This window comes from Schistocerca cancellata, chromosome 2, assembly GCF_023864275.1.
Source record: "Schistocerca cancellata isolate TAMUIC-IGC-003103 chromosome 2, iqSchCanc2.1, whole genome shotgun sequence".
Classification (NCBI taxonomy): Eukaryota; Metazoa; Arthropoda; class Insecta; order Orthoptera; family Acrididae; genus Schistocerca; species Schistocerca cancellata.
In genome coordinates this window covers 1117225568-1117238749 of record NC_064627.1, presented here as the reverse complement: position 1 = coordinate 1117238749, position 13182 = coordinate 1117225568, and the positions used below count along the sequence as shown (strand labels likewise).

The 13182-nt window shown below is 36.8% G+C and overlaps 1 protein-coding gene across 6 annotated transcripts in view; it reads right to left on the bottom strand.

Annotated features, from left to right (window-relative positions):
• Positions 1 to 4007, bottom strand: part of LOC126163154 (protein CLEC16A homolog) — a 212618-nt gene extending 208611 nt beyond the window's left edge. For 3 of the 6 annotated variants that reach the window (XR_007535169.1, XR_007535168.1, XM_049920088.1), the window contains exon 1: positions 3644 to 4007. Coding sequence is in view for 4 of the 6 variants with exons in the window: in XM_049920088.1 (XP_049776045.1) it covers positions 3644 to 3717 (74 nt within the window). In the remaining 2 variants the exon portion in view is untranslated. The remainder of the gene's footprint in view (positions 1 to 3643) is intronic. The other 3 variants (XM_049920084.1, XM_049920086.1, XM_049920087.1) reach the window with 2 other exon arrangements.
• Positions 4008 to 13182: the final 9175 nt, after the last annotated feature.

Here is a 13182-nt window from a genome sequence, read left to right as displayed (position 1 = left end):
TGATTGGATTGAGGAGTTCCTAGATAACAGGACGCAGCATGTTATTCTCAATGGAGAGAAGTTTTCCGAAGTAAGAGTAATTTCAGGTGTGCCGCAGGGGAGTGTCATAGGACCGTTGCTGTTCACAATATACATAAATGACCTGGTGGATGACATCGGAAGTTCACTGAGGCTTTTTGCAGATGATGCTGTGGTGTATCGAGAGGTTGTAACAATGGAAAATTGTACTGAAATGCAGGAGGATCTGCAGCGAATTGACGCATGGTGCAGGGAATGGCAACTGAATCTCAATGTAGACAAGTGTAATGTGCTGCGGATACACAGAAAGATAGATCCTTTATCATTTAGCTACAAAATAGCAGGTCAGCAACTGGAAGCAGTTAATACCATAAATTATCTGGGAGTACGCATTAGGAGTGATTTAAAATGGAATGATCATATAATGTTGATTGTCGGTAAAGCAGATGCCAGACTGAGATTCATTGGAAGAATCCTAAGGAAATGCAATCCGAAAACAAAGGATGTAGATGAAGTAGGTTACAGCACACTTGTTCGCCCACTGCTTGAATACTGCTCAGCAGTGTGGGATCCGTACCAGATAGGGTTGATACAAGACATAGAGAAGATCCAACGGAGAGCAGCGCGCTTCGTTACAGGATCATTTAGTAATCGCGAAAGCGTTACGGAGATGATAGATAAACTCCAGTGGAAGACTCTGCAGGAGAGACGCTCAGTAGCTCGGTACGGGCTTTTGTCAAAGTTTCGAGAACATACCTTCACCGAAGAGTCAAGCAGTATATTGCTCCCTCCTACGTATATCTCGCGAAGAGACCATGAGGATAAAATCAGAGAGATTAGAGCCCACACAGAGGCATACCGACAATCCTTCTTTCCACGAACAATACGAGACTGGAATAGAAGGGAGAACCGATAGAGGTACTGAAGGTACCCTCCGCCACACACCGTCAGGTGGCTTGCGGAGTATGGATGTAGATGTAGATGTAAAGGATGTTGATCCTGTGGAGTTTTCAGGGAAAAGACAACAAAGTCATATTTGTAGGAAAATTCTATTTCTATTTTTTTTACATTTTATATCAATAATTTTCCTGCATTTGTGTTCATGGATAGAATGTTGGCCCACTAAATCAGTGGAATGTATGCTTAGTTGATATAAAAATAAAAAGAGCTGTTATTATTTAGACGCTGACAGATACCCCTTCTGCTGTTGAAAAAATCCATGGTGGGAGTTACTCGGGACTGTGATACAAATTTACAAGATGTCCAATACACTATAGTAGTGTAACTAATGGTCCTACTTAAAAAAAAAATAATTTTTGTGCTTCACAGGAAAAAATATTATAATCTTCAATTTGTTGAAATGCAATCCTCTCCCCCTTACATCTGATTAAGTGGTAATAAAAAGTGTATAATATCTGCATTTTATTTTCTTTCTAGAACATGGATCTGTTTGTAATTTGCATGAAACAGTAGGGCCCTTAGAACAATCAAGTGCTACGTACACAACAATCTGAAAATTGATTGCAGTACCAAATCAAGTGCACGAAAGCTAAGACCTAATATGATATAACATTGACTATTCAAATAATGCAAACTATAACATAGATCTTTTCTTCAGTCAACTTAAAATGAATACAGTAACACTGACATGCATTAGCTGTACCTCATAACAGTGACATTTGTTGGTACATATACGAAACAATTCTAAAGGTGGCAGGGGTAAAATACAGGGAGCGAAAGGCTTTTTACAATTTGTACAGAAACCAGATGGCAGTTATAAGAGTCGAGGGACATGAAAGGGAAGCAGTGGTTGGGAAGGGAGTAAGACAGGGTTGTAGCCTCTCCCCGATGTTATTCAATCTGTATATTGAGCAAGCAGTAAAGGAAACAAAAGTAAAGTTCGGAGTAGGTATTAAAATCCATGGAGGAGAAATAAAAACTTTGAGGTTTGCCGATGACATTGTAATTCTGTCAGAGACAGAAAAGGACTTGGAAGAGCAGTTGAATGGAATGGACAGTGTCTTGAAAGGAGGATATAAGATGAACACCAACAAAAGCAAAACGAGGATAATGGAATGTAGTCGAATTAAGTTGGGTGATGCTGAGGGAATTAGATTAGGAAATGAGACACTTAAAGTAGTAAATGAGTTGTGCTATTTGGGGAGCAAAATAACTGATGATGGTCTGAAGAAGAGAAATTTGTTAACATTGAGTATAGATTTAAGTGTCAGGAAGTCATTTCTGAAGGTATTTGTATGGAGTGTAGCCATATATGGAAGTGAAACATGGATGATAAATAGTTTGGACAAGATCACATAACTAATGATGAGGTATTGAATAGGATTGGGGAGAAGAGAAATTTGTGGCACAACTTGACCAGAAAAAGGGATCGGTTGGTAGGACATGTTCTGAGGCATCAAGGGATCACCAACTTAGTATTGGAGGGCAGCGTGGAGGGTAAAAACCGTAGAGGGAGACCAAGAGATGAATACACTAAGCAGATTCAGAAGGATGTAGGTTGCAGTAGGTAGCCTACTGGGAGATGAAGAAACTTGCAAAGGATAGAGTAGCATGGAGAGCTGCATCAAACCAGTTTCAGGACTGAAGACCACAACACAATACCAAACATACATACATAACTACACATACATAGCTACACAATCAGTTTAAGTAAAAATGTCTGTTAGATTTCAGTTTTGACAGCACTTGGTCACAACAGTCAAGATTAGGTATTCTGTATATGATAAATTTATTAAAAGTGCATAATAATATTTCATTCTGACAGCATATTAATTCTGTAAATATCAGCTGTTCCTGTTTAATATAATCACCTATTTTGACAAAATGACCAGGTAGTACGTATTATATTCAAATGTTTTACGTTTCTTATGTTATACTTTGTGGCATGTTCCACACCCACGAAAATCATCTCAGCTTTTGGTGTATGGAACTACAACTGAATATAATCTAATTTATTGTAGCTTTTCATTTATACTATAATAGCAAGAGATTATTACAAATTTCAATACTACTTCCTAAATAACGCTAGTTTTTTTGGTTTCTTTTCCTCCATTAGGAGATTAAACAAATAATCTGTTAAGGAATTCAAATTTTTAATGATCAACTGCTATTACAATGTAAATAAATATCAGGAATAAACTTGCTGCTGCAAATAAATATACATATTTATCACACAGCTTATGTCAACAGTATTACCAAGTACTTTCACTAACGTAAATTAATATTTTGAATGAATGTCTCAGAAATCATTTTTATCTGTATGTAAATGTCAACTGTATGCATTCTTTATAGAATACCAAATGTCACACATTTTTGTAATACATCTGATTTTTTTATGCAATTGTTGAATGTGATAATGTACAGGGTAAAATACAGCTACTGCATCTACTAATAATAATTACAACAACAATAACACAAATAACGCTGCTGTTGGGTGTCGTAATACCTGGGAAACAGCGAAATCAATTTAATAGAATAGTTGTTGGATATTTAGCACAACTATGACATATCTTTCCTACATGTACACGTTACAGGATACAATGTCCATTTGCATTCAGACGCTAAACTACTAACTAGAGAGTAAATCGGAACGACAGCTACTCACTTAAGATGTTCCAATGAATGTGGATTTTTCGGCTTCCATAAGCCGCCTCCAAACCAGCTTCTACTTCTGAACATTTCGGCGAGTCTCTCGGTGGGTGACAGTCACGAGAATAACTGAGTCATAATGCATTAACCACAAAACCCATTTCAAGCGTAACTCATTAAAGGCTAGGGAATGTCACTCTCGGCAAACGTATTTATAGGAACATCATCGTCTCACACACACAAAACAGAAAACACTTACACTCTATCTATAAGGGATATGCAAATACAAAAGCAAACACTCCCTCTCCACCACCATCGTAGGTTCTAACACTGTTGTTATTAACCCGCTTGACAGCAATACGTCACGTGACGCATATGTATTTTATCTTTGTTCGCCGACATTTCTGATTTCATATCAAGGTGTCATGCTCTATAGTTCACGCCATATGATCTATGGTTCACACGATAGATTATAAAAATCTTTGAAGTGAGCATTCGGATGAGCACAACGAGATTTCTGTCCGTAACATCTCCTGCAGTTCAAGTCACGTGATTTTGGGACCGCGCAGTTTAGCCCATACATCGCTCATCGTACTTTGAGCCTTATTACCTTGCTGCTACATATAGATCACATTTAGAAGCTCCGTGAATCTTTGTACACCCGTTTTACAGACATCTTAACAGTTTGATATCAGGAACTTAACTTAGCTTAAAGATATGAAGAGCAAAGGTATTGTGCCTTTTCCCACCGTGTCATAGCACAGATTCCACTTTATTTACGTTTTCCGACAACAAGATAAGAGGTGATAGCCAACAATATTTTTTGTTACGTTTTCTACTTATTCATATTGTTGAATCTCTATTCTAATTAATTACGCTACAGTGACACTGCAGAAGCTGATGAAATGTCACCAAACACAGTGCATTTGGAACTATGAAACTGTTACACTAAATACAGTAAGCGATTTGCACCACCTACTTATCTATTATTATTTTCAATTTCTCTCTATTTACTCTTCTACTCTGTATACACAAGAAAATATCTATGATCAGAAAAGTAAAACCACACACTCTGCACAAAAAATAAAAAAATACAATATCAATGGTCCAATATTGGAATAATAAAAGAACTCACAGCCAACAATATTTCTTTAGGTTTTTGTGGCACTGATTCATGTTACCAAATCTGTTCTGATTAATTACGTTACAATGACACTGAGTAGGAAACCATCGCATACAGAAATACTTAGATACACATATAGGTTTGAGAACCTGCACAAAGTGTAGAGTATTAATCAGACTGTCATGTACGAATTTTATCTGCATTTGAGCATAGCCCTAATATGTATACACTAACTGGAAGTTTACTCAAACACACTTGCAAATTTATCTAGCAGTTTCTCATAAACAAATGGCCACAAAATTGTAGAAATTATCTCTACAATACAAGGACCTACCCAAAGGGAGGAGGGTTTCCAGCAAGTCTGGACCCTCCTTCCCCTCCCCCATCTCCTGGAAGAAATGTCACTCAACCATTTTGCATGTAGTGAAATTTAAAGATATTTTTGTTTCTCAATCACATGACGAAAAAGGGTTGCACACTGTGGATAGTCAGCAAGGCCAATGATAGATTTAAACCATCTATATATCCATAGTATTATCGGGTGTCGCCCGTCAGTGTTTTAGCTATGACAATTAATGGCCCTGTTTGAGCTCAGGCGTTGTTTACTCATTTATTGCAATTCTTACTTGCAGTTGAATTTAATTTAAGTGCTATTGTTTATTGTTTTTGTGTTGTGTGCTGCTGTGATAGTTTCCAGTAATGGGTCATTTGGTGATGAGAAAGGAGAAGAAAACCGTGTCTGTTTTGCCGCTAGTGTTGTGGAAAGTTAAAAATAAACATGCACTACTAAAACAGCCCAATTACATAGCTATAGCAGTTTAATGTTAGCACTGGAGTCATTATTTGAAGGCTGGTAGAACTTTGGAGTTGCAATATTTCAGTATTTCACAAGGCAGCAGAGCAGTAAATACAATTATATACAACATTAAATTAAAATAAGTGCATAAATCTGCACTTGGATTTGTATGTGGAGCCCAAAAATCGCGCTGAATTACCATGCAGAATTAAATTTTAAAATACACATGGATTCATACACAATTAAAGAAGAAACTTGCAATGCTAGAGTTCAATCATTTTCGTGACACACTTTTATTTTATTTTAAAACAATGTACAACAATCAGTTTTTTCAACTTCTGCACTGAATTTGGTTAGCTCTGCTTACTGAGCCACTGCGCTAGCAATCCCTGGATCCAGGAGCCAAAGTGGTTTGAATCAATCTGCTGGCAACCTTGAAAATGATTTTTTACTGTGATTTCTCATTTTCAGTTTGGGTACATGCCAGGGTTGATCTCTTCTATAGGCCATAGCCAATACCTTCTGAATACCCTTCTTTCCTGAAATATTCCAATTCCCTTAAAGATGCAGCTCCTCTGCTTTAATAAAAATGGGTACATTGAAGGTGTGCCAAGCATTCGTTTGGAGAAGCCCAGCCCTAAAAACCATATGATTAATAAATAATAATCCAAATTCTCCTGATTCAGGCTCATACATTCATCTTCCAGGACATTCTTTAACTCAGAAAATGATCTTTCATACATGGCATGAAGCGACAGATGCATACTTAAATCAGGATATTTGCAAAAGTGTAGACTTGAATAATTCCAGGTCCTTTGCATTTGCCACCAAAAATTATTGTAGATTCTCTGTCGAACAGACATCCCTTTATTCCAATAGCCCTGTCGATAATAATCAAGGTGTCCTAAAAATTAGCACTATGTGTTACTGATCACTTCCTCAGCTCAAATTCAGACTGAAAGATGAAGAGTGTAAAATGTCCTTGGAGAGTGAAGGGCGATTGGAGCATGACTTAGTTGTTTGGCAAAATACAACATTTCTAAATATCAAGACTACGTCTCCATTTGGTGAGAACTCCGAGATCATTTTGGAATAAAATAGTTTATCGCTCTGCATGGAAATTTTCAGAATGAATGAAAAACCTGAGTCTTTTTTATGGTCCTCTTTAACATATCGGACCTCCTCCCCCCTCCCCACCTTGGGCAAAATCCTGGCTACATACTTGTACAATACAAGGCATATAAAGTGCCTCATACATTTGTTTTACATAGCTATGAAAATTAAGTGGTGTTCCTTTTATATATTTCTCTTTATATCTGTAGCAACGACTATACTTCACTAAAACTCAGACATTCAGAAATGTATGTAAAACAAGACAAATACCTGTAATATTGAAGTTTCGCTATTATCGACAACTGTAGGTAAGTAAAGTCGTCCCAAAATCACCTGACTATCCTGGTTTGATGCACTTGACTATCCTGGTTTGATGTTGAGCACAAGTGCAGTAGACTAGGTTTACTCCATACATAAACATACTCTATGGTTCACATCAGTGGTTCACACCCAAACATTCCGTTAAAGAGGGTAGCCCTAAATATTATCTGCATTTATCATAAATTAAGTCTGTTATCGAGTTTGATAACAACTGTAACTAAACCCAAAATGTTTTAGGAAAATAGTAATTTTTACCACAGGTTTTTGTGTTGCCTTAATAGAAATTTTGTTTTGTGTATTTGCGGCAATTCTTATAGGGAATTATCAACTTCTTAGCTAAACATCTTAAAAGACAATCAGTGGTCTTAATTTAAAGTTGTTTACTGCCTTGTAAAATATTGCACCAGCCGAAATGCAGCCCCACTATGAATGCTGTTCTTGAACATTGGATGAATTGGCTGATGTTTGAAAGCAGCTGGAAATCGCCCTAACTACTGTCAAACGATTGGCAGCTGCTGCAACTCAGTGTGTTGGAAGAGCTCCTGAGAGTCGTGTACCTGTGAAACCAACACTAGAGGTACCTCAAATTCTATACTCTCCTGTGAATCCCATCTCCTCTATAAAAAGTACAGGATATGACTTGAACTGTAGGGTTGAGTATTGTAGGGTTCCCCTAAATGGGTCAGGTGTGCACTACACATCAGAGGTTGCTACTTAGGTAGCAGACTGTGTGTGGGGTGCAAGCAAGGGTTTTTAGGTTAGGTGATTCTCCATTCAATATAGATAATGATTGCTGTAGGAAACAGAGATGTATCTGTGTAAGATCAAAAGAAACGCCTCTCAAGGTGAGAGTACTAAAATCCTAATGGAAAATTGCCAAGGCAGTCGCAACAAAGTGCCAGACTCTGAGGGGCTCATGAAAAGCCATGAAGCTTACATAATACTAGGTACAGCAAGCTGAGTGAAACGTGATATTGACAGCAGCGAGATTTATATAAGTTCGAACACACTACCCTGACTTATACTATTAGAATATATTGGCCCTTTCACAACGAATACTGCATAACACACCCTTCATTATTGATGAACTGTAGTATGTAAATGCCGTAATGTAATAATATCGGTTAACCTGTACACATGTCAAGTTTCCATAAAATTCTCCTATGTGTCTTTTCGAGTCAAGCACGTTTTATCATATCATATCTATTTAACAATAGCCTTTAATACAAGTAGCGATAATTCTCTTTTGTAACACATAGTGAAATTGACCTCTGTCGGTCAATAGCGTATAAGGGCGATGAATGGGCGTTGCATGTCCATTCACGCAATTACCACATTTTTTACACATAAAACATAATTTGACCTATGCTGGTCATTTGCTATTACATGGTGATGAAGTGGCATTGTTCGTTCACTCAGGCGTTATTTTTAGTAATAAGATAAAAAATCAATCTTGATAATATTCTTCATTCAGTGCATGTCAGCAATAAGAAGTATATCTACATCAACTGATAAAAATACCTACTCGACCATCTGTGTACAGGTTAACGGAGATTATTGCATTATGGCGTTTACATACTACAGTTTCGCTGTTTTATGTCCTATGTCATCTTTCATCAATAACGATGCGTTATGCAGCATTCGTTGTGAAAGGGTTGATATATTCTAATAGTGTAAGTCAGGGTAGTGTGTTCGAACTTATATAAATCCATGCATAGTTTGTTACATTTAGTCATAACCTGGTGCAAAGGCTTTATGTTTAAGATTTTCAACCTTTCTATACGTTATTTTTTTAAGATATAACTGCATTGGTCTTTTATCTTTGATAGTCATGGTCTCAGTTAGACATGCGCATTGTACCCGCCATGTTGATTAGCAGTGCATTATCTAGTCCTACTTAGTTTGACGTGAGCTCCCAAGGCTCGCCACACGGCGTCTATGGAGACGAGTTGTACACCAGAGCTTAAGTCTTGGTATTGACTTTAAACTTATGTACCAAATTTTTAAAATATGACTACGCCTATTCAGGCTGTTCTAGTTTTATTTCTAGACCATGCCCTCTTAGAGAAATTATAAATTCAGTTATATCTTCCGAAGAAGGCTCAATTATTTGGGCTGACACCTAGGTAAAGGTTGGTTTCATTACCGCAATCGAGGCTGACAGTTTCTTATGTATTCCATCACGAATTCTTCTCTGCGCCAACCTATTCATCTCAGAGTAACACTTGCAACCTACAGCCTCAAGTATTTGCTTGATATATTCCAATCTCTGTTGTCCTCTTCAGTTTTTATCCTCTACAGCTACCTCTAGTACCATGGAAGTTATTCCCTGACGTCTTAATAGACGTCCTACCATCATGTCCCTTCTTGTTGTCAGTGTTTTCCATATATTCCTTCCTCACCGATTCTGCGGAGAGGCTGAGTCACTTGGCATGGCCATAATAGATAGTTAAAAGCTGTTTGGCCAGGATGGTGGAAACCGGGAAGGAACGAATGAATCGATGTTCCACAAGATATTGTAATTTAAATGATGGATAATTGGACAGGTATAAGATGACTTATGGAATAATGAAACAAATATTGTCTCATGTAGAAGCAGGTAATTTGTTCACATGAACTAAAGGCTAACTGTCAACAGTCTCAGAGAACTGAATAGATGAGTAAGGTTGTTACGACATTGCAATGCCTGTGTCGTTAGAAGTACATTGCAATGTTCCTCTGGACATGCATGTATGTTCGAAGTAGCAGGCACTGTTGCGACTACAGCTAGTATGAAACATATGAAAAGTATTTGCAGTTGCATATATGGACATTCATCAGCTGTATAATGAAATGATGACAATGAAAATTTGTGCTGGGCCGAGATTCGAACCAGGACTTCCCACCTATCACGAGCAGTCACCTTACCATTGGGCTATCTGAGCACACTCCATGCCCAGACAAAATTTCCATGTCGTCAGCTTTGTGTCTACAGCCCATACTTGTACATCCATCATTTAGACTCCCGTACAGGGGAGACATTTTAATTGAGAATCACTTGCGGATAAATACAATACTGCAGTGCCTGTGTTGTTCAGAAGTTTGATGGCATGTTCCTTCAGAAATGCATGCATTTGAAAGTTGTTGAATTACTCCTTAGTAAATGAATGAGTGGCCTTGCTGTATGTAGCTGACGAAGCCACTATGTATGCTGAACTATGTTCCTGGCTCAATAATGCAAAAACACAAAATATTACTCATTAGTTAATCATGCATACTCACCACACAAGAAAATAAGATTGTAAATGTGTGAATAATTGCCATTTGATGTGAAGGTACTCTATGAATTTCTAGTTGACTGTTAATTAAATTACTCGTGTTGAGACCTGACCATGTATAAAGTACTTTATAAATAAGGCAAGCAGAAGAATAAAGTTAATTGACCCAATCTAAGTAACTAACTGTGGTATATATGTTCAGAATTCTTACTGAAAGTGAATAAAAGGTAAAACAGTGGCACATAGTGATGCGAAAATACTATGTTGAATACTGTAAAAGCTAGTTGACAATGAAAGTACGTTTTACTTCCAGTGCTGGAATATTACAGGGATGGAGAGGGACTGAAATCACAAAACATATTTTCTTCTTCCTGTGGAGAGTAGCAAATGCTGCAAAATCGATGATAAGATGCACACTCGTCCGAAATAGTGAGAAGACCATTACTAAGAATGAACATACTGGCCATTGCGGCAGCATTGCATAACCTAGACTGAAAGCCATTGAGGTGGTTTAAATTCAATTGGTGTTGGCGTTCTGGTGCAACATCTGCATTCTCAACTTTCTGTGAACAAATAAGGTAGTTTAAAATTTGACAAAATGGCACACAAAGACACTGAGCGCCATGCCTGTGATTAGTTACCGCTGGAGTGGTCATTTACTGATAAAGACGATTTAAAATTGCCTAAAGGTTTCCCATAAATAGGCTGTGCTAAAGATATAATGTCATGGTCATGAAATGATGTTCTGGCCTCGCACTTAACTTACAAGAATTCCTAATGAATTCCGATTTTAAATGATCTTGATTAGTATTAGTATTAGTTAGAGAAAACAAATTACTTGTACCCTAAAGTGAACTTTTCTTTCAGCATACACATATATCTCGTACATGTACCTATTCTAGTTCTCATCTATATATCTTTTCATGTAATTCGTCAAATGTGGGCATCATCATTACTTCTTGAAATCCTGTTCTGAGTGACCTCGGGTTATACTGTCCACTGATCCCAAAAACATTTCCTGGATGCTCATGGGTCTCGATGATGGGTTCTGTGTCATCATGCAACCATGTTAGAAGTCCTCTGTAAGATGTCCATTGTTGGCAAAGCAATCATCACCAGCCCATTCCAGTTGAAACTTCCATTACAATTGGGCATAAATGAGAGAGCTAATCGTTTTTATCTAATCTTTTAAGGAAATAAAATATCGTGAAGATCAAATAATTTTTACACTTGTGTCATATAATGAGGTATCAAAGAAAATGAATGGCTAACAAAACTTTATAGTTGTGGTATTTACGTGACTGACGTAAGTCTTGAAAATTTAATAACTTTTGGTGTAAGTTGGAAGCTAATTATGGTAAAAACTTTACTTCTGTCTAAGTATATTATACATATGCACAGTGTGTGGGTTTAACAAAGTGAAAGACCAAAATTAAACATTTTTACGAATCCAATAAGGCCTGAAAGTCCCCCCAACAGCTTTTATTCTTGCAATTTTTCTGCTTGCTTGCCTAAATGCGGGGAGAGTAACTAATTAAGCCCCTGAATGTAATCATGTTGTTGTTGGCTTTAATTTTTTTAGGTGGTGAGTTTTATTCTTTTATATTTTTATTAAGCTTGCTGTTTATGTTGTTCCAGACCTTTAACCAGAAGAATTTAACATTGATAATGAAAAAAAATTGTTATCCATGTATCCTACTAAATATTTGTGATCCATGGACATTTTAATTTAGTGAAAAGTGTCTGCAGTTACTTTCGTAACGTAAATGTAACCATTTTTGTGCCTGAGTCAATGGGGCAGAAACAAGCCATACTATTCTTTTGTTAATTATTTTATATGGACAATTGTAATGGTTTGCTCAAATTTTACATTTTCTTTTGTGATAAGAGGAGTTTCCCATAATGTATAAACTTGAAATAATGGTGACACTGAACTGAAAGCTGAGCAAAGGAAATATTTCTGTCAAAAGATTTTTCCTTATTTTCCCTTAGTTCTCCTTATAGCCTGTGTTTGTACACACAATGTAAATGTGTTAAGCTATTTATTATAACAATAATTCTCATCAAATAGACAAATCACATTGCAGTTCTCATTTTTCGTGTCCCCAGTGCCCAGTGTCTCTCCCTTGGAACCATTGGTGGACTTTATTTCATGGTTAAATTAGGTGTCTTGGATGTGATATGCTAAGTTTGTGAAGCTAATGCATTGTATTTTGTGATTTTTGTATCATATGCTTGCATACTACGAAAACATACAGTTTAATTGATCTACCACAATAAATATCTCTCCCAAATACATCGTTTTTGAACCAGTTTGTTGGGCAAAAATGTTGTGAAATGTGATGCCTCAGAAAAAAACTGTTAATTCTATTCCAAGTTAAAATTATTCATTATTCTGTGAAAATAAATTTTTGTAATGTAAACAGCAAGCGTTTGAAAAAGAAAAAGAGAAAATACAGCAGTGAAAGAAACAGTGAAATGCAATGGGTTACACCTATATTCGTACAACCACACTACTTATTCACTTCATGCAGAGTTATGACACAGTGGCTAATGAGAGGAGCAGTTACTATAGATAGTGTATGACTGCCTGCCAGTTTTCACTTATTTATGGTCTGTGTTCACCTTAGCTCTCAATAGTTAGTGTGAAGAGTACCTTCTTTGAACATATCAACAAAATTAAAACATTTTAATCTCAATTATGTATACAGGGTGAATAAAAAAGAATCATCTGTTTGGTACGCCTATATTCCTGAAACTAATAAATATATACAATGAATTTTGGTTTTTGATGAACAGGAAACTCAGAAAGTTTTTTTCATGCCTTTTCATAGAAGTCTAATGTTCCCCCCTTGAGATGCATGGCATATATCAATGCAGTATTAAAATTGTTCCCCCCTTGCATTGAGAATGCCTTGAGTTTCAGACTCCACAGCTGCTGTTAT